At 43.1% G+C, this 21,926-nt stretch overlaps 1 protein-coding gene across 1 annotated transcript in view; it reads left to right on the forward strand.

Moving 5' to 3' along the window:
• LOC138302157 (taste receptor type 1 member 2-like) overlaps positions 1-21,926 on the forward strand; it is a 54,475-nt gene that overhangs the window by 12,158 nt on the left and 20,391 nt on the right. Inside the window, exons 2-3 of the mRNA XM_069242514.1 lie at positions 16,177-16,932; positions 21,013-21,225. Coding sequence (XP_069098615.1) covers positions 16,177-16,932; positions 21,013-21,225 — 969 coding nt within the window. The remainder of the gene's footprint in view (positions 1-16,176; positions 16,933-21,012; positions 21,226-21,926) is intronic.

Below are 21,926 nucleotides of genomic sequence, written 5' to 3' on the forward strand. Positions count from 1 at the left end.
AATATGTCTCCTGCAAAGCACATCCTGTAACACAGATTTATATTTTATGTAAATGGGTTTGTGGGGTACTGCGTTTAACACAGAGATCCTTTTGTTACTAGCAGTTTATAAATTGTAATTCTTCTAATATAAAACAGTGAGGTATATAAGACTTGTTACTCCTACACTTTGTTAACCCTCTCTTATATAACACATCCAGTTCATTGATTTACACACATTTGATTTAGTGTCAATATAATGTGTATGTGTGATGTAAAGCGCTCTAACCGCATTGGGATGAGTAGCGATATAGCACTATAAAATAACTAAAACAAAAATGTAGTATTTAATTTGTTTTCTGTGTAAATACTGGCAGAGACCAACACATCGGCCATTCTTACAGTGCATACATATCGTTTAAATGTAGGGACTGAAAACAATGTCAAATGTTTGCCTTCCTTAACTACTTGCAAAGTATTAACAATCAATCAATCAGTCAGGGAATTTGTAGTGCGCACTACTCACCCATGAGGATCTCAAGGCGCCGGGGGTGGGGGGCTGCTACTGCTCAAACAGCCATGTCTTGAGATGTCTCCTGAAGGTAAGGAGGTCCTTGGTCTGACGCAGGTGGGTGGGAAGAGTGTTCCACATCTTGGCGGGGAGGTGCGAGAATGATCTGCCACCGGTGGTTCTGCGCATGTGTGGGACGGTGCTGAGGGCAAGGTCGGCGTAGCGAAGCTGTCGGGTCAGGGTGTAGAAGGAGATCCTTCTGTTGAGGTATTGTGGTCCAGTGTTGTGCAGTGCTTTGTGAGCGTGGGTGAGGAGTTTAAAGGTGATTCTCTTGTTGACGGGGAGCCAATGCAGGTCTCTCAGGTGGGCTGTGATGTGGCAGTGGCAGGGGATGTCCAGGATGAGGCGTGCTGAGGCGTTCGGGATGCGTTGCAGTCTTTTCTCGAGTTTGGCTGTGGTTCCTACATAGAGGGCATTGCCGTAGTCCAGTTTGCTGCTTACGAGGGCTTGGGTGACTGTTCTTCTGGTTTCAGTGGGGATCCATTTGTAGATCTTCTGATGCATGCCGAGGGTGTTTTGATGGCATTGACTTGCTGGGTCATAGATAGTGAAGAGTCCAGGATGAATCCCAGGTTGCGTGCGTGGTCGGTGGGTGTCGGTGAGGTTCCCAGTGTGGCAGGCCAACAGGAGCTGTCCCATGCGGAGGGGGTGCAGCCAAAGATGAGGACCTCAGTCTTGTCGGAATTCAGTTTAAGGTAACTGTTCTTCATCCATTCGGCGATGGCCTTCATTCCTTCATGGAGGTTGGTCTTGGTGCAGTCCTTGGTGAGGGAGAGGATCAGCTGGGTGTCTTTGGCATATGAGATGATGTTGAAGTTGTGAGATCGGGCGATGTTAGTGAGCGGAGCCATGTAGACGTTGAAGAGGGTTGGACTGAGGGACGAACCCTAGGGTACGCAGCAGATGATATTGGTGGCTTCAGAGCAGAATGGAGGGAAGCGGACTCTCTGAGTTCTGCCGGTAAGAAAGGAGGTGATCCAGTCCAGGGCTCTGTTACAGATTCCTGCGTCACTGAGGCATGAACGCAGAGTGTGGTGACAGACGGTGTTGAACCCGGCTCAGAGGTCCAGGAGGATGAGGGCCGCGGTTTTGCTGTTGTCCAGTATGGTTCTGATGTCATTGGTGGCGGTGATGAGGGCAGTTTCAGTGCTGTGGTTGCTGTGTGCCTTTGTCCACCCCTCCCCCATTGCATTTGCATCTAGGTTCGAGGCTCCAGAAAGCTCCTAGCCAGGCTACTCCAACAATAGGAGGTCTGTGGCCCCTTCAATTTGGCATTTGTTTTGGGCCCAGCTGGAATTTAAAAAAACAAAACCCCCTTGCCTGTAGGTTGCTCCTCGCAAAGAAAGCAGACAAAGTGTAGGCACTGCTGAATATGTGCTGCTGAATGTGTCAGATGTCTGAAAACTGCACCAGGGCTAGTTTAGCATGTTTCTGTGAGGCCCAACGTCTTGGCAGGGTAGATTGGCACCCAACCTGTGGAAAGAGTGAGTAGACGCCATCTACCCTACCCTCGAATTGGGCTCTGAAGTTAGGATTTTGAAGTGGAACTTTGGGAAAGAAAGTACTTCTCAGGAGGGTAATTCTTTTAACCGATGAGAATCGTTTACTTAAGTTAATGCTAACTCTTTGAAATTTTATTGCAAACACTTTCTGTTTAAAATAGTCTACTTAACGCAATGTACATGTGATGTTGCAGCGACCTCTTGCGGAACGATACCGCTAATGTCCTTTATTTGAACTCCGTTTAGAATACTAAAGGCAGTGAGAAACCAGTTACTGCCGAATTTATGACTGGAGACCAGCATAATTTTGGGGGAATTGTTGAGGGAGTCATAATTGAGCTCATAGGTTAAATGTGTTCACACAAACAATTTTTCAACTAAATATTATGTAAAAAAGTCTTATAGTGGAGTAGGATTTCTTCTGTTTCACAGTGCTATTGTCTATAATAAAAAGTACTGTGTCGATACTCAATAGGTAGATGCACACATTATTATCGCTTTTCGTACGCGTGACTTTGAAATAGCGACTTGGCTAAATATGCAGGCAATGTCCAGACATACTGGTTGTGGAATGAAAGGTCAAGCTATCCTTGGGTTATGCTGGTCTTTGTTCCGGCCTAAGATTATAGAGTTCCTCAATGTCAGAGCTTCATGCAAACAGGTCTTTCTGGGTCTGGTTGAGCCACAGTTCAGGGACCAGCTTGTGCGCCTTGGTGGGTTCGAAACTCGCGACAAGCAGTGAGGTGATGAGGCGCTTTCTTCTTAACCACAAGTATTTTTCTGGCCCGGGTTTCTTGTTTCCTGATGGACAGTTTGGGGTTACTGACTGTCCTCTGTCAGATGTTTACTCTGTCACGTGAGGTGAGAGGTGATGTGACTTCCTTCATTCATATATGTTGATTCTTCTTCAGAACCTGGTTTCGCGTGAGAGCCCAAGCCTGCGGTTTGGGAGGAACCGTGGCGATTATTGTTCTTGTCCGATGCCATCTGGGTATGATGCGCTGTCATTTAGACTGGACCTCAAAAAGATCTTGATTTCTATCCTTCTGCCTGTTTCTGATTGGTTGTCCTCGAGTCTTATCGGACTTATTGGTTCTGTTGAGGGTCTTGGTTTCCGCAAACACCGCTGGTTACACCACAATAAGAGCGCTTTGCACGGTTAGAGCCAGACCTGGAATTTCACTCGCCAGGCTACTCAAATTGCCCAACCTGATTGAGTCAAAGGGAAGGTGCAGCACAGTAAACACAGAGCTCAAATTACATATCTCTCCGAGTGCATCGTCCGGTCATGAGCTAGACCATGTTTCCTGCCTGCCAGCCCAATTCAGATGGGCAACCCAAGACAGCCAAAGGACAGTAGTGTGCCAGCTACCACCAAGGTCAGCTCATGTAACCTCGTAACTTAACTGTAACCCCCTTAACTGCAGTGCTCAATCAGAAGCCAGCCCTCTTCACATTCCTTCGTCCCAGAGCACCCTCCCTCTGCCGAGGCGAAGGGAGACAAAAACATTTGCTGTGTGGGGTTGTTGGGTGCAGGAATTCCAAGCATGGGAACTTCAACTTTCCAGATATGCCATCAGAACCATGCACTTCACGCACAAGACAGCCCACCCCACCCCATACACTCACACAATCAGACAAATACACACCACCCAACCAGAACCTAATTCCCATCCCTCTCCCTAGAAGAATGGACACACCTTCAAAACAACACACCCTGCAGCTCATCATCGCAGGCTGTGCATTTCTTCATGAATTTGATATAGCTGAAATCATCACACAAATCCACCTGCATGCGCTCTTCATCAGAGAGACATGGCTTAGACCAGCATCCAGCCAAATCTTAGACATTCTGACCCACCCAGGCTACAATATCCAAGGTTTATCACGCATATACAAGATAGGTGGTAGATTCACTGTCATCCTTAAGTCTACCTGGCCTTTCACTCTAGGCTACCCAGCAACCCTCACATCATTCGAGATCTTCACCTGCCACTTTCCACTCTCTTCCTTCCAGGCAGCCAACATGGTCTACAGAGTTCATGGATCTGAAAAGGATCCCACAGAAAAAAACTCAAACTTCAGTTTAGCATATCCACTCCACATTCCTCAGTGGCATCAATCCCACAGTAGCTCACATACCCTGAAAATGAAAGATCCCCTTGATACACTCCTCCTCACCATCAAACTACATATCAGTGAACCTACCCACTGCAAAGGCAACACCCTTAATTGCATCATAATGTCGTCTTCCGCAATCCAATACAACTAACAGATATCTCCCCACTATCATCTCCCTATCACTCCTTCATGTCATATCCAGACATGTAGGCGAGTACAAATGAGAAAGACAAAGTTTATTTCTCCAAAGACTTTCCCTTTACACTCTTCAGCACACACCAGCCAAATACAGATGCCAATACACTCCTAAACGTTTACACCAGTGCTGTGAAAACACGTATTCACACCAAAACATCTTTGAAACCACTATCCTTCAAAACGAAATACTCCTCACTAGGGTAGTTCTAAGAGTTCATTGAGATCAAACACACCTTACAAAGACAAGAATAGAAATGTAGGCAGGTCAATGACCAGGGAGATTTTGTTTAACCCAGACAGCTCGACTCTGCATGCAGTCTTCTCGTCAAATCAAGCAAAACACATTTCAGGAGATACACTATTTTAACTGTAGAGATAAGGAAAGCAGAGGATATACTTTCCGAACTACATTAGATATCAGTGTTCCAGAGCGATATCAGTCCCCTGATGAGCTTCATTCACATTTTGCGAGAATGTGGGGATCGGAAAGCTGATCTGCATAAGAGTGCACATACAAATCAGGAACCTGAAAATGGAGCAGTGTGTCAACAAATGAGAGGGGACAGAAACGTTTCAGAGCAAAAACAATTCTTCCAAAAGAAGAAAGTAGCTGCTGCAAGGAAGTAGGATACCTCATATAAAGAGGGTCCTTTGGAAGAATAGTGAGTGGTTAACAGCAACTAAAGACAGTGGGAAATTACAATAACTGGCTTGAAGCTCAAACTCCTCCTGTACAAGGAGGAGATTAATGTCTATTTCAAGGGTGAAATAGCAGATAGGCATTTAATTAAACCATATGTTTTAAAAAAAATCTTGTTATTGCAAACAAAACTATTGAGAACATCATGACAGATGACATTTCACAATGAAGCACGGAGTCACAACTCGGTAATAACAAATTACCTCCTCAATCCCCTACCCGACGTCGTTAAAACCATAGCTAGCCTAATCAAACCGCATTTGATTTACTAAACCCAAATTTGGAATGGAGATATATTGAGTGAATGATCCCAATGATTTTTGGGTTCCCAACTTTCTATACTATAGTACTAGCTGAGGAGGATTGACAAACCCACAATTTGTAACTGACCCATCGTTCAGAGATGATATTATAATGGGATAATTTCCTGCATTAGTGCCCCAGCCACTTAAGGCCCAGCTTGCAAATAAATGGGTGGGACAAATGGCTTCAGTATTTTGTAAGAACCACGTGGGCTGGAATAAAAAACATAATGTATATGTTATTCCTATACAATATGAACCACAGACTCAAAGAAACTATCTGACAATATTAGAAGCAAAACAAGCATTGACCAAGCCAATAGCTCTTGCTTATGCGATTGTGTTTTAGTCATGTTGCCAGTGTGGCTGCTGTCCAGCATGGCTAAAAGTTAGTGGCGTGGAGTGGATTGGGGTGGGGTGGGTTGGAGTGGGATAGACAGGGTAGAGTGCAGTAGGGTGGTTTGGGATAGAGTGGAGCGGGGGTAGAGTGGGGTAGATTGGAGTGGGGTGGATTGGGGTAGATTGAAGTGGGGGAGTTAGGTAGATTAGCATGGTAGATTGGAGTGGGGTAGATTGGGAAGGAGTAGGGTAGATTGAGGTGGAGCCGGGTAGATTGGGTGGAGTAGAATGGGGTATATTAGAGTTGGGTAAATTAGAGTTGGGTAGATTGGAGTGGAGTGGGGTAGATCGAATTGGAATATATTGATGTAGATTGGAGTGAAGTGAAGTAAATTGGGGAAGGGTGGAGCACAGTGGATTGGGGAGATTAGAGTGGGGTAGACTGGAGTTGAGTAGATTGAAGTATGGTAGATTGGAGTGGGGTAGAATGGAGTGGAGTGGGGAGATTAGGGTGGAGTAGGGTATACTGGAGTGCAATAGATAGGAGTGGGGCAAATTGCAGTAGATTGGAGTGGAGTGAAATAGATTGCAGTGGACTAGGTTGGAGTGTAGTTGCATACTGTGGTGTGGGGTAGATTGGGATGGGGTGGGGTAGATTGGGTTAAAGTGGGGTAGACTGGAGTGCAGTAGATTGGAGTCAAATAGATTGCGGTAGAGTGGAGTGGAGCTGATTGGAGGGGTAGATTGGAGTAGCGTAGTTTGGGGTGGAGTGGGGTAGGGTAGATTGGAGTGGGGTAGAGTGGGGTGGATTTGGGTGAAGTGGGTAAGATTGTACTGGAGTGGAGTATATTTGAGTGGAATGTGGTAGTATGGAGTGAAGTGGAGTGGGGTAGTTTGGGTAAAGTAGAATGAGTGTGGTACATGGGGTAGATTGGTGTAGAGTGGAGTGGGGTAGATTGGAGTGGTGTGGAGTGAAACTGGATAGATTGGAGTGGAATCAAAATTGGATTGGAGTGAGATAGATTGGGGAAGCGTGGAGAGCAGTGGAATAGATTATGGTGGAGTGGGGTAGATTGGGTGAATTAGAGTAGGGTAGGGTAGATTGGATTGGAGTAGGGTAGATTGAAGAGGGATGATTGGGGTGTGGTAGTTTGTAGTGGGGCAGATTAGAGTGGAGAGGGGTAGATTGGGGTGGGGTTGAGCGAGGTGGGGTTGAGTAGAGTGGGGAAGATTGGAGTAGGGTAGATCAGGATAGAGTGAAGTGAGATATATTGGGGTAAATTGAACTGGAGTGGAGTAGATTGGGGAAGAGTGAAGTGCAGTGGATTTAGGTAGAATGGAGTGGAGTACAATAGATTTGACTGCAGCAGATTGGATTGCAGTTCAGTGGGGTAGATTGGAGTGGGATAGAATGGTGTGGAGTGGGATAGATTAGGGTGGAGTGGGGTACATTGGAGTGAGATAGAAGTGGGGTAGATTGGAGATGAGTAGGTTGGAGTGGGGTTGGATACAGTCATGGATTGGATGGGGTGGATTGGTGTTGGGTAGTCTGTGGTGAAGTGGGGTCTCATAGATTAGACTGGAGTGGGGTTGATTTCAGTAGCATGTGCTAGATTAGAGGGGGTGGATTGGGGTAGATTGGGCAAGAGTGGAGTGGGGCAGATTGGGTGGATTGGAGTGGGGTAAATTGGGTAGAGTGGAATGGAGTGTGGTAGATTGGGGTTGTGTGGAGTGGGATAGGTTTGGTAGATTGGAGTGGGAAGACTAGAGTGGGATATATTGGGGTAGAGTGGAGTGGGCAGAGTGGTGTGGAGTTGGATAGACTGGAGTGAGATAGATTGGGGAATGCAGTGGAGTGGGGTAGACTGGAGTTGAGTGCAGCTGGGTAGATTAGGGTGGGGTAGAGTGGGGTAGATTGTGTGAATTATAGAAGTGTAAATTGGAATGTGGTAGATTGCAGTGGGGTAGATTAGAGCAGGGTAGATTGAAGAGGGATAATTGAAGTGGGGTAGATTGGAGTGGAGTGGAGTGGTGTGGATTGGTGTGGGGTAGAGTGGGGTGGGGTGGGGTGGAGTAGACAGTAGTGGGGTTGGGTGGAGTGGGGTAAAGTGGAGTGAAATAGGAGTGGAGTAGATAGGAGTAGTTTGGGGTGAAGTAGATTGGGCAGGGGTAGATTGGAGTAGGGTAAATTGGGGTGGGGTAGATTGGAGTGGGGTGGAGTGGATTAGACTGGAGTGGCATGTAGTAGATTTGAGTGGCGTATGGTAGTTTGGCGTGAGCTGGATTGGAGTGGAGTGGGGTGGAATAGAGTACAGAGGAGTTGGATAGATTGCAGTGGAGTTTTGAGTCGAGTGGGGTAAATTGGAATGGATTGGAGTAAATTGCACAGAGGTAGATTGGAGTGGAGTGGAGTTGATTGGAGTGGGGTAGAATGAAGTGTATTCAGGTAGATTGGAGTGGAGTGTGTTGGATTGGGGTAAATTGGAGTGGGGGGGATTAGGTTACATTGGAGTTGGATGGATTGGAGTGGCGTGGGGTAAACCGGGCTGGATAGGAGCAGAGTGGGGTAGGTTTTAGTGGAGTGCAGTAGATTAGGGTGGAGTGGGGTACATTAGAGTTGGGTGGGGTTATTGGGTTAGATTGAATGGATTGGGTAGATTGGAGTGAAGTGGTGCAGATTAGGGTAGACTGGAGTGGTGTAGAGTGGATTGAGGTAGATTGTAGTGGATTGGGGTACACTGGGTCATAGTGGAGTGGATTGGTGTAGACTGGGTTAAAGTGGGGTAGACAGAAGTGAGGTAGATTGGAGTGATGTGGGGTGGATTTGGGTAGGTCAGTTGGAATGGGTTAGATTGGAGTGGAGTGGGGTAGAGTGGAGTGGAGAGGGGCAGACTGGGTTTAGTGGAGTGGGGTAGTTTGGAATGTAATAGATTGGGGTAGATTGAAGCAATGTGTAGTGGGTTGGGGTTGATTGGGGTACATTGAAGTGGAGTGGGCTAGAGTAGAGTTTGGTAGATTGGAGCAGGAGAGAACAGTAGAGGGGCGTAGAGTGGAGTGGCGTGTTCTGTGGTGGGGTGGGTGGTGTAGATTGGAGTGGCATGGAGTCGAGTGGCATGGCGTGTCGCAGAGTGTCTTAGAGTGATGGGGCGTACAGTGGAGCGGAATGTCATTGAGTGGAGAAGAGCCTTGTAGAATAGAGTGGCATGGCCTAGAGTGGAAGGGTATGTATTGGAGTGGCATTGTGTGGAGTACGTATGGTGTGGTAGCACACTTTCATTACAGAAACACATTTCAATTTAAATGATCAGTCACTGCACACAAACGATAATGTGTGCAAATGCCATCACCTAGTGTATTTGTGTTTTGATTCTATTCAAATATTTGTCTCCACCACACTTCAGAATTACAAAAAGTGTTCATTTGTACCAATTCTGATATATTCTGAAACATCAGCACTGTTCATTTTTTTGTAGTGTGCTAGAAAAACAACAACATCCCTTCTCATCTTAAATGGGTAGTCTGCAGGATTGTCACATATATTCTCTCACTTTGAAGTCAGAGAAGTCAGAGAAAAATAAACACCACACTCCCTGGAAGAGAGAGCCTGACATTTGATCTTTGTCTTTGAATGCACAGCAAAGGTGACAAGATAAGAACAAGATTTTACAGAAAGCGAGTTTGTGGAAAAATACAGACAACAATGGTGAATGAGAGGATGAGAGGGGCATACTCAAGCAGGACAGCATAAAGCATATAGAGCCAGCAAATAGGAACTCAGAAACTGTGTGTTACAGACCACAAAGCCAATGGAGAGCAATGAGCAGAATGCATTCCTGATCAGTGTTCTGAGTCCCCAGGATGTGTTTGGCATACCAGACAGCTGTGCTGTCCGGTAGGCTACGACCAAACAAGATGTCTTTAGCAAACCAGGCAGCTGCGCTGTCTTGTAGGCTATGACCTAATGGTGCCTTAAACAATTTCTAGATTAACTAAAATATATATTAATAATGCCATCCCCATTTACTACGAACACCCTGATTTTTTATGATTTAAATATCAGATAGATATTAGAGATTTGGTTTAGACTATCTGAACTTAAATTAGCTTTGTAAAATGCATGCAGTTCCAAAATTTCCACAGTACTGAATGACACAAACCATTTGCAAAAAAATGAAAGCAGTGCACATGACAAATGGATTTTGCACTCAAGGTGTCGCTTTTAACCCATATTACTTAACTGCATTAGCATTCAGAAGGACACAATATGGATTCACTTAATTACTACAGAGGTATAAAATAGAGCACAAAGCTTCTCAGACCATATTACGGCGCTGTTATGGGAAGACTTAAGTGTAATTTCTTACTTGGATGAGATACACATTCTACATGATGAATTAGAATAGCATTTTCGAACAATAGGCAGAACAGTTGCTATCCTCGCAAATGCAAATTAGAAATTGAACTTTAGAAAAGTTCAAAATTTGTTTTCTAAATGTCATCTTCCTAGTATGTGAATTGTGAAGGGAGCGGAAAGGACTTGCACCAGTCTCCTAGCGATAGTAAACTCTGGAGCCACCAAATGCCCTTAAAAAGTACAGGAATTGATTGGATTTTGTACTTTTGCCCTAGTCAATCTCCCGCTTTATGCGTAAAGAGTAAACCCATTGTATTACGAAGTACTTCCCCATTCACACGTTAAGGTTTGAAGGAAGAACACATTCAGATATCAAGGGAAATTGAAGTGCCATCTACATATTTGCTGACACATGACAAAAAAGGCAGTGTGATAATTAGGATAGTTACGAGTCAGGCTAGATTCACAAACACTGTGTATAATGAAGGGCAGTCTACAACAATTGCCTTTAAATGACATTTGTACTTGACTATATAGATGCTCTTTGGTCTGATTGAGAATGGCCTCTGCTCTGCAAACAGCAATAATTAAAGAATGACCCACAGGTCAGGGAAAAAGATTATAATGGTGTTCCAAAAGGCGACTTTAGAAGCAGCAACAAAGGTTAGCATCCAAAATTCAAGGGGTTTACACAATTGGAAAGGTGTAAGGGACGACTAGCCAAGAAATTCACATTGAACATGACCTGGCATGGGCAACGGAGAACATTCTCCTATATCAACATGCAACGCTGAAATACTATATTCTACTGAGTTTAAAGTATGTAGGATACATTTAAAGCCATTGGAGATTGACAGTGCTGATTGAAGAATTAAATGTCGTTTTTTTAGCTTTACCAAAAGCAAATTCATCAGTTACTAAATTAGTTGGTTTTGGCATATTATTTGTGACAGAGCTACAATGTACCACATTTTTACCACATTCATTGTTTTTGACTCATTATTTATCTACAGAGTTACAATGTTAACAACGTAGACTTGTCAAATTGGGAATGCAATGATTACAAAGACACGTGTAAAAGTAAAGAGCAATGCAGCTCTTTGTACAGACAGTCGCCTTCAAAAGACTGCTTTTGTTTGTAGATGTATAGCACACATTAGCTCATCAGAGTGGCGAAATCCACTTAAAAGGCAATTCTGCTACTGATTAAACTGTGAAATCAGCAGTAGGTGTACGTAAAGCAGCTGTGGATACCTAGTACACACCAAACACGACCCAGAAATATAATCAGTGATACATTCATCACACCAACCTTACCTGCTGGTTTCCCAATGAAGCACAATTCCTGGGACAGAACGAGGTTCCTAAAGTTACAATACCAGAAAAAAATTGAGACACACAAAATGGATCAATCCAGCTCATGCAGGCATGTATTTATCCTTATAATTAATATTTGAATGTAACTGAGTGCCACTGATGTCAAAGGTGACTCAGCAGTATGTGCTATAGGGCGAGATTTGCCTGTTAATAAAATCTACAACAATGATCAGATCATCTCAAAACAGTTCAAATATTTGAAATAAACCACCTCAATCAAACAAGTCTGCTAAAACTATAAATAAATGTAAATACATACTGGTGGCTGCAGGTTCCTAGAGTTACTTTATGTGGTTGAAGCCTTAGTGCCAAGCCACAGCTCATAAAGTCACAAAAGATTTGTGTAATTGAAGCAATAGGCAGAGTGCATGGAATTCACTTCGTTCTTGGACATATATTTCTTAAGTAGTAGCAAAGGCACTTATTGAAGTGACATAACACTTCCAAATCTCTCACTCCTTCAAAGCCAAATTGAAATGGAGAATTAGAGCCAAGCAATAACCTGCTGTGAAAAGCCTTAACTGTGAGGATCCTAATAACGCACAATGGCTAAATAACCTTGATAACACGCAGATACTTAAAAAAACATGTAAAGGGTGGTTGATCAACCACCATTCATTCATTCAAAAAATCACGTACACAGTCTCCCTGCAACTCCAAACCCGGATCATCAAGAACAACGTCCTACAGGACTACCTATCCAACTTCAAACAATGCTGCTGCCCAGGGAGTGCTACCTTTCAGGCGGTAGGTGATTCCCTCTTGATCAGTGACATGAATGACCCCTGCCTCCTGATCCTGCTTGTTCTCTCTACAGTTTGGCCCACATGATTGTGCAGTGGTTGAACTAAATCGTCACATAACTACAAATATGTAACTTCCACGATTCCAGAACTTTCCCATCTTAAGCTAGTAGGATGGGAAATTAGGTTTGGGTAGTATCATAACTTGTGAATTTCATTATTTTTATTTTTTATGGTGGAGACATAATTGGCACAGCTGTCACCCCTTTTAAATTGTGTTTTTTCAGGGAATTTAATATTTTTCATATCTTTGAATTTGCTAAATTGGTTTAGACTAAATCATCTTTTTTTGTTCCCACAGATGTTTAGTGAAGATTATGTAGCATTACTTAGTTCATTTTTAGAACTTAATGCACACTAACGTAATAGTATTTCTTTGAAGTTTTTAAAATGAGTCTATGTATGTTTGTACTTGTGATCAGTAGGTTTTCTTTGTTGTCCGCAAATATTTGGCAAAAATAGATTTTACGTTGTTTTGTGTGGCATGGATAGCATGTAATATGTGTGAAAATGGTGACCGCAAGTGGATGGGCATATTCTATGTCAACTTCGTTTATATTTTTTTAATGTTCCCAGGGGTTGTAGGATCTAAGGGCCACATGTACAATGATCCGGTTTTGCGACTCGCAAAGTGCGCATCGCAAAGCTGGATGTACAACAGTGTACTTTACACTGTTTGCGATTCCCAAGGGGGTCGCAAATGACCTACCTCATGAATATTTATGAGGAAGGTCGCAATTTGCGACCCCATTGGGAATGGCCGCCCTCACAGGGATGGTGGCCTGCTGGAGACAGCAGACCACTATGTATGTGACTGCTTTTAAATAAAGCATTTTTTTTTTTATTGCAGCCCGTTTTCCTTAAAGGAAAGCAAGATGCCTTTAAAAAACAAAAATGAAAAGTTTTCTTTTCAATTTTTCAGAGCAGGCAGTGGTCCCTGGGTCATTCACAAAACCGTTTGCGAATAGATTAGCAACAGTTTGAAACAGGTGCTAACTGCAATTGTTTCGGGACCGCATTCATTGTCACAAAACAATGCTACATCACGCTGTGACTTGCAATTAGGAAGGGAACGCCCCTTCCTAACTGCGACTCACAAATGTATTTTGCGATTCGGTAAATAGATTAACGAATCGCAAAATAGGCTCTGTACATACCCCAAAAAATATTTTCCTGTCGCAAATGGTCTGATTCTGCGAATCGGACCGTTTGAGACAGGTAAAATGGTACGTACATATGCCCCTATGCTTTTTAAATCCAATCTGACTTGTGGCGTGTGAGTGTATGCAGTAAGTGTGATAATAGGGAACCAAAGGCTGTGCTGCGAGTTATGAGTCAAACAGAGTTCCTAAATATGGATTCAGTCAGTTCTCCGCTTGAGTATATTAAAAGAAATGCTGCTACCAGTCCCTGTATGCTTCTCTCCGCGCTTTACCTTTTGTGCTCACCCGTGTGCTTTTCTGTGTTGTATTCTCCCGACTCAGATTGGTAACTACGATTGGTAACTACAAAAAGAAAAAAAAGCAGCTGCATCATTTTGTAGGTGCGTGCGTGCCTAGTGCACCGTGCAGAAGTGTTTTTAAAATTTTTGATTTAACCATGCTGCACAGCATCGATAATGCTTTAGAACATGTCAAAAACGTTGAAATGCCAAGTACGTCACAAAAGTGAGACCTATTGGCTGAGCACAGGTTTGTTTTCAATATAATGCTAAGTGAGTCTCAGTGCTTTAAATTACGTGCAGGCAGGACCAACCTGCAACCACTGGAACACTTTAAGCATGCTACCCAAAGGATGAAGGCTTCTCTGACTTTGCTGATGTGTTTTGTTTGATGGTGGTGAACGGTAATTGCTTTATTATGAGTTTGAAAGGGGGTTGGGGGAGTTTTCAGCTTCCCAGGCTCTTCCTTATCATCCAAAATATGCGAGGGCAGGAGACCCGGCTGTCATTAGTCCGGATAAATAAACAAGCATTTGCAATGCAATGAGTCTGGCATATGCTGAAGTTACAGCTATTGGCGTTGTAAATTCCTAATTGGACTTTTCTTGCCACATAAATTGAAAATGAAAAGTAAAATAGTAAGCATAAGGGAGCTGATTCAAAGAGCCATGGCCACCGTGAGCATGGGGGCACAAAAGAGAGACACAAAAGTAAAAAGAAGTTCGCTCACAGTCAAACATATAGGCAATTGTGCAATTATTCATGTAACAGGGTCAGTCTGCAAGGCAGTAACAAAAACTCCCCAAGGCAGGACAAACGTAAAGCTTTTACCAATGATGATAAACGATTTTTGAAAGACAAGCCCACGAACAGATAAAAGTGATGGGCGTGAGTTGGGTGTTGTTAAAAGCCCACAATACTTGCAACAGGTCAAAACTCGCTTGCTCGATCTTCAAACTGACTTTCTAATTGGGCGATTCCCGCCCATCCCTTGGAGAAGACCACATGGGGCAGGGGGTGATGAGACACCACTCATAATTCTTGCACAGACGGCTCCTGGGGTGACAAAGCCCTCCCCCGCTTAACTCCATGGGGGAGTGAAAGTAACGCACACAACCTCGGTCTATGGAGTCATTCATTTCTCCGTTTGTACTATATAAATTCATATGTTACATCACAATCTGTATAGATAAATACATATATTAAAGCAAAAATGTGTAACTGTCTCTTCCATAATCTGTAAACATCCATAAAATGAAAACGGCATCCTCAAAGGAAATAAATATTTCACTCGTTATACACAGTGTTAAACAATTCCCAAAATATTATCTCCCTTGCTTTTATTCATTTTCTTTCGGCCGGCCCAGTTCATTATAATTTACTGGCATTTCACATAAAAAATTATCTTCACTCCTAACCCCATTAAAATAGTACTATTAGTATTGCGGGATTTATGAGTTCCAAATAAAGGTTTCAAATGCTTCCTTCATAGCTCAAGTACCCACAATACATTTATTGCATATTAGTAGATGCCTACCATGAATGCACATAAAACACACACTGTAAAAAAATACGGACTGATTATAAGGCCCACGCACAAAGATAAACAAGCATTGAAAAAGCCAGTAAATCTGGCGTTAATGTGCACAAATATTGCTTAGTACATTAAAGACTGCTCCTTGGAGTTTACTAGTGCTGGGGAAAAAGTAACACAATAGCATTATTTTTGGTACTGAATGCATATGGGAGAGAAACAATTCAATATGACAGATAAAGTGATAATTGCATATAGTTATCACATGTAAAATAGTCCCTTATGGCATTCCAATTAAAGGACTTCCGAATACATCAGAAAACACCAAATTATATACCAAATAGCCAATAGGATGTAGTGAGAAACCGATACTCCGCTGTGTTTACTAGTGCTTACTCTATAAACATTTCAAAGCACTGGTTCGAAAACATTTTGCAAACATCTTTGCTGTCAACCAAGACAAATGGTTGTACAAAGTATATTATTTATAGTTTCCCGGTACAGACTACAGTCCTCAAGAATGTTTATCACACTCTATGTTGCACCAAAACCACAAGGTGCGAGAACTGTCATTACACTGACACTGGCAAATCCCAAGAGAAATACCCACAAAAATACAAATAATAGAAGAAAATAATTTTGTTTCTCTCATTTAGACGGGTTAACTTTCAGTTTTACAATTTCTGTATCAACAAAGGGATTTTGTTCTATGGAGGTGGTACTTCAGATTGTATTTCTATTTGTATTTTCTTCATACTACATGCCCATTTGTGAGAATTTGCCTGATGGCTATTCCCCACTTCTTTGGTTGGTTGGTGTGTTTATATGATTTTAGGATAAGATTTTACAGAATAGCACGAGCTGGTAATAGTTTGCATGGTGATCTAAGGATTTACAATGTCTCAAGTTGGTCTTTCATCAACATTTTTAATAAGGACTTATTTTTTTCCTTCTAGATCAATTACTATGCCACCAACAAAGCCCTGAGTGGGCTGGACCTTCCCTCCTGCTTCCAGACCATCCCTAGCATTGCAAAGCAGCAAGAAGCGATCCGGAGCATTCTTAAGAGATTCAAGTGGACTTGGATTGCTGTGCTGGGTACAGCCGATGACTATGGGCAGGAGGGGGTGCAGGAGTTGTGTGACTCAGCAGCTGAAGCGGGTTTCTGCGTGGCTTACCAGGAAATAATCCCCAAGAAAGAGAACGGGCGCGAGAAAGAATGGGAACAGACAATAAAGCAGGTCATCAATAACATTACTAACACCAATGTCAATGTAATTGTTGTGTTTGGCTTGGATATCATAGCTGTGGATTTTTTCGAGTTCATAGTCCACAACAACCTGACTCAGAAGATCTGGATAGCCACAGAGACCTGGTCCGTGGCCAAAAGCATCTATGACATCCCAAGCATCAGGAGGTTGGGTGTGTTTTTTGGCATTGCCATAGAGCATGTGGAGATCCCGGGCTTCAATGAATATCTAAAGCACTTGGTGAGGAATTATGAGTCAGGGGCTGTGGCGCAAGCCTATGGGAACTGCAATCAGGACTGCAGCGGCTGCCTGAACGCAACAGTAGAAGACATCCTGGGACCCCGAGAGAGCAGGGTGTGCTTCAATGTGTACTCAGCTGTCTATGCTGTTGCTCATGCACTACATAAGGCTCTTGGATGCACACAAAACCTCTGCATCAACCGAACAATCTATCCTTGGCAGGTATGCTACCAAATTAACCTGCATCTTTCTTTTAGGGAAAAGTAGTGCATGCTTCAGAATGCAGGTGGTCTTATGCAACTGCACATCAATGTGTGAGAATAGGGATGAGCTAGGATATGCCTTCAAGGCAGGTAATAAACAACAACAATCAAGTTCAGAAGGGAGCAAGCTGAAGTTTGATGTCACATGATGAATACTTAAACAAAGTCAAATCAATGTCTGGCCATAAGGAAGTGGAATTTTCAGTGTACACTGCCAGTTCTGGTGTTTGATACCATGATCAGGTCACTAAGTAGGCATTATGTTTATATAAGTTAATGTGGTTTGGGAATTGGTCTATCCATTACCAATACACACACTTGTGAATGATCGTCAAGTTGCCTATGAAATAGCCTTTCCCTGACAGGTACCTGTGAATATGTACAATTAATTTTAAGGTATCTATAAATACGTTGACACAGCACAGGTGAAATATCACAAAGGCCTGTAATATTGTTTAGTTGGTCACTGTGATTTTATTTAGTTTTATGTGTGACGTATAAGGTACACATTTGATCCCCAGAAAGGTAGACTCCCTCGGTGCTTAATTTGTGAAAATAATAAGTGGCAGAACCTCAGACTTTTCTTTTGAGTCAATCATTCTCCACGGAGAAATATTTTTGACCGTGCAGGAACAAAAGTAAAAAGAATAAAATGTGCTTTTGCATATAGGTCTCCCTTTCTTCAGTGCTGAATTGCACAAATCTTTTTCCCTTGCCCTGGGATGGAACTTGAAAAAGGTATGTTTTTTCTGTTTATGGAATCAAATGTAGCAACAGTGGGGACCAGGTCATGTTATTTTGGACATTTTGTGTCTGCGTCCCATTAATTACCTATCAGAACTCAGAACTGCTGGGTATTGATGATGGGTTGGCATCAGTAATTTTATGCAAACCTGGGCCACTTCAGGTTACACAGAGGTAATGTATGTGAATTATTGGAAACATTAAAACTAAGAAACAACATTGGAGGAAACCAAATCATGGAAAAGCAATTTTGAAGAAAGACAATTGAAAGAAAATTGAAATAAACCACACAGTAGATAAAGCATTTTAAAGGGTAGCTAGTTTTAAGGAAAAATCATTAAACCTGGGTGGAGTTTAGGACTAGTAAGTGATTTTTGGGTTCAAGGGTGGGTAATGTTTAAAGTTGATGAGGAGTTTTTAGGGGCCAGGAATGGGCAGAGTAGAGGAGTAGAAAGAAGCTTTTAGGTTTCAGGGATGGGTGGAATTTAGGGGTGGTCAGGTTTTTTTTGTTTTAGGTAACAGGAATTGGTGGAGTTTAGAGGTGGTGATGGGTCTTTAGGGTTCATGGATGAATGGAGATTGCATCAATGACAATCAATGACATTCCAAATTTTTCAATATAATCTTTATTGGAGTTTACAATAACATACAACACATTATGTGCACAATCTTCATGTCACTTAGGCCCTAATTATGAGTTTGGCAGGCAGAAAAGGCCGACCGCCAGTGCAGTCCCTTACCGGTGGTCCCCATAAAGAGTTTCCTGCTGGGTCAGCGGGCGGAAACTAAGTTTCCACCCGCTGGCCCAGCAGGAAACAGCTCACAACATTGACGCCGGCTCATAATTGAGACAGCGGCAATGTTGTGGTGCGTAGGGTGCACCAACACCTGTCGCGCTTTTCACTGTCTGCAAAGCAGACAGTGAAAAGCACGACAGGGCTGGCTATGAGGGCCCCTGCACTGCCCATTCCAAGTGCATGGGCAGTGCTGGGGCACCCATGGAGCCCCCTGCACCCTGTCTCTGCCAGCATTTACATGGCCATGTAAACAACACCAAAGAGAGGGGTCATAATCCCAAGCAGTGCTGCCCTGGCAGATTGAGACTGCCGGCACTGCCAGGTTGTGGGCTGGCAGAAACGTGGCAGTGCTGGCGGTCCAACTGTGGCGCATTCGCCACAGTCGTAATGTGGAGGCCCGACTGCCGCATTGGTGGCAGTCAAACCGCCACCGCTACCCTGGCAGTCTCAAGACTGCCAGGGTCATAATTAGGGCCTTAATTTATTTTTTAATTTAACAAACAGTTTCTCAACCAACCCCCCTTCCCCTCTGCTCTTGACAGTATTCGCATATATTGGTCGGGCAGTGATCCCCATTAATGAGAATATTGCGCCGTTCAATCAGCACCTCGTCTCCACCATTCAAATGCAGGCTAGCCTATGGGCAGAACCTATACACCCTCCATACCCTTTACCGTTCATAAAGGTGTCAAGTGCTCATCACATCTCAGGTCATGGACCACCAATCCGTGCACAGATACATCCCTCACTCCTTAACCCCTCAACAAACCCTGGCATCCTGATTGTTGCTCAACAATGATATTCCACCATGGCATACCCCTAAAATAAGGAAAGGGAGGTAATTGGCAGAATAAACATGGTGGTCTCCATTACTTCAATTCTCTCTTCCTTAACCTGATGTTTACTTCCCCCTCTCACCATGGGTTTCTGCAACAACTTTGGTAATTAGGTAAGGTAATTAGACATAAAGTATTATGGGTACAGCCCTTTCAAAGCGACCTCTCTAAATCTTGCAACAGAGGGGACTTGAGTAAGATTTATGTTTAAAAAAAATACATATTGTCAAATGTTTGAACATGGTGATCAATTAGGGGTAACTAGAGGGAGCAGTTGCAATCCACGGCTTGCCAGTTGATACCCCAGCACTATTGTTACTAGCCGTAGTCTCATGCAGCAGCAAGAACAGAAGGTCAACAGGAATATAGAAATCCTCTTTACTTTCTGTAGCTTCTACATTTTGCCATTCTCAATGCCTCTCGTTTGCAAATAGGAGGCTGCTAGGAACAAAAGATAGAACACATGACCAAGTAAGTGATGTGAATGATGATAAAGAGGAGAGTGATGTCTAGCGGTGCCATCTTTCTCAGAAAGAAATACCAGCCATCTGTTTGAGCTGTGATATTCTGGAAGGGACAAGAGTTGGTAAAAGGCCACATATTATTGCAAAATCCTCAGTGGTCTTTTTATGTATGGTTTGGCACCACAGCTACCTATAATATGTATCCTCACTAATTCTTTAAAATATACATAGATTGGACTCTGGGTGAATCCAGGAAAGTATTATTATATCATCTCATTTTATTGGCTGATTGGGGTATTCAACCTTCCAGGGTGTGATGCACTGGAATGTACAAGGGACTATTTTACACCTGAAAAGAACATTCAGGCCCGTATTTATACTTTTTTTAGCGCCGCATTTGCGCCGCTTTTTGACGCAAAACGGCGCAAACCTACAAAATACAATGGCATTTTGCAAGTTTGCGCCGTTTTTGCGTCAAAAAACGTCGCAAAGGCGGCGCAAAAATAGCATAAATACGGGCCTCAATTGTCACGCTGTTTGTCACATTCAATTTTTTATCTTCTATATGCAGCCTATGGGGAACGCAGTCCTCTTTTGCTACTTTTTCCCAGCAGTGGGAAAGCCAATAGGAAAGGCATTATGGTGAAACACAGAAATTGTGGATGCAATACACCTAAACAGAATTTGCCTGTGTTCTCATAAATGTTTCATATGACAGTCAGACCTATTGGTATTGCCAATGCTTCCTTAACATGGTAATTCTCTCACTGCTTGTTTTAAAAATCTTTCAGAAATAACCTAAACAGCTCTGCCATACTTGAATTTGATTTTTGTCTTGTATTTGTTATTTTCAGTTTTTATTTTGCGGGGATAAATACCAGATTTTGCTATTTTCCTAATTTTGTACCTACTTTATGATCAAAATACCAAACCAGGCCAGTACAATTCTGGAGAGGTGGCAACGTTCCTCAATGTCACTCCCTGTACCCCTGCTATTCTGAAGGAAGAATATTCTGGGTAGTGTCTTTTGAGGTGCACTCACCTCAGATCTGAGTAGTGGAGTAACAGAATTTGCAGGTAATTTATCCCACATTTTCTCCACCATTAACAGTGTTAACAGGCTCAATTATTTCTACAAAACACCTTGGTTTGAGTGTTTCTGACTTAAGTAACCCTTTCTTGTCTTCCCCCAAACCAGATGACGCAGACACTGAAAAATGTTAACTTTTCCCTGCTTAATCGAACCATCAGTTTTGATAAATATGGGGATTCTGACACTGGCTTTGACATCGTCTTCTGGGACTGGGACCGCAGCAGGGCAGACACCTTTGTGTCTGTGGGATACTACAGCAGCACGGGGAATCTGGAAATCCAGGCAGAGAGGATCAAATGGAACACCATAAATAACACGGTAAAAATCTCCACACTCGAACTTGCTACTGACATGAAAGTTGGGCAGTAACAAGTGGCCCTTATACTTATCATGCGTGGTAAAGGCTTGCATGGTGGAGGCTGTGTGGAAGAAGCATGTGAGGCGCAGGCACGCATGGTAAAGTCATGCAACCAATGGGTAAGTGTAATTCATCGTTATGAATGATGAGACATTTTTCCTTTCCACCCTTGATAACTGGAATTACTTGACGATCCCCATGAGCATTAGGGCCTCTTAGTGCTTAATCCCATTACAAGCCCTTATGGTCAACCTTAGGCTATGTGACCTGACCGCGTCCTTTCCTCCTCTATCCAACAATATTTGAATCAAATGACCCAACTGTCATCCCAATACTTCTTGCCCCCTCCAATTCATTGGCACATGCAAAACTTTACTCTTCCCAAGCAGTTGTACTTCCTAAAGCCGGTGAGGCGATAGAGTCCCCCTCCTCTTATCTGGAGTACATGTATGTAGATGGCATTTCTAAAGCTCAAACCAAGTCAAAAGGCAGCAGAGCACTCTATATGTTCAAAGGCAAGCATAAATTCAATGTGTAACAGGAGAGGAAGCTGCGTTGTGTAAGGTTAATGCACTGTGATGTAGTATACTTTAAAGAGGTGAGTCTTCAGCTCTTTTCTAAATTGGAGCAGCGTTGGAGCGGTCCTAATGGATAGAAAGAT

Source organism: Pleurodeles waltl, chromosome 6, assembly GCF_031143425.1.
Source record: "Pleurodeles waltl isolate 20211129_DDA chromosome 6, aPleWal1.hap1.20221129, whole genome shotgun sequence".
Lineage (NCBI taxonomy): Eukaryota > Metazoa > Chordata > Amphibia > Caudata > Salamandridae > Pleurodeles > Pleurodeles waltl.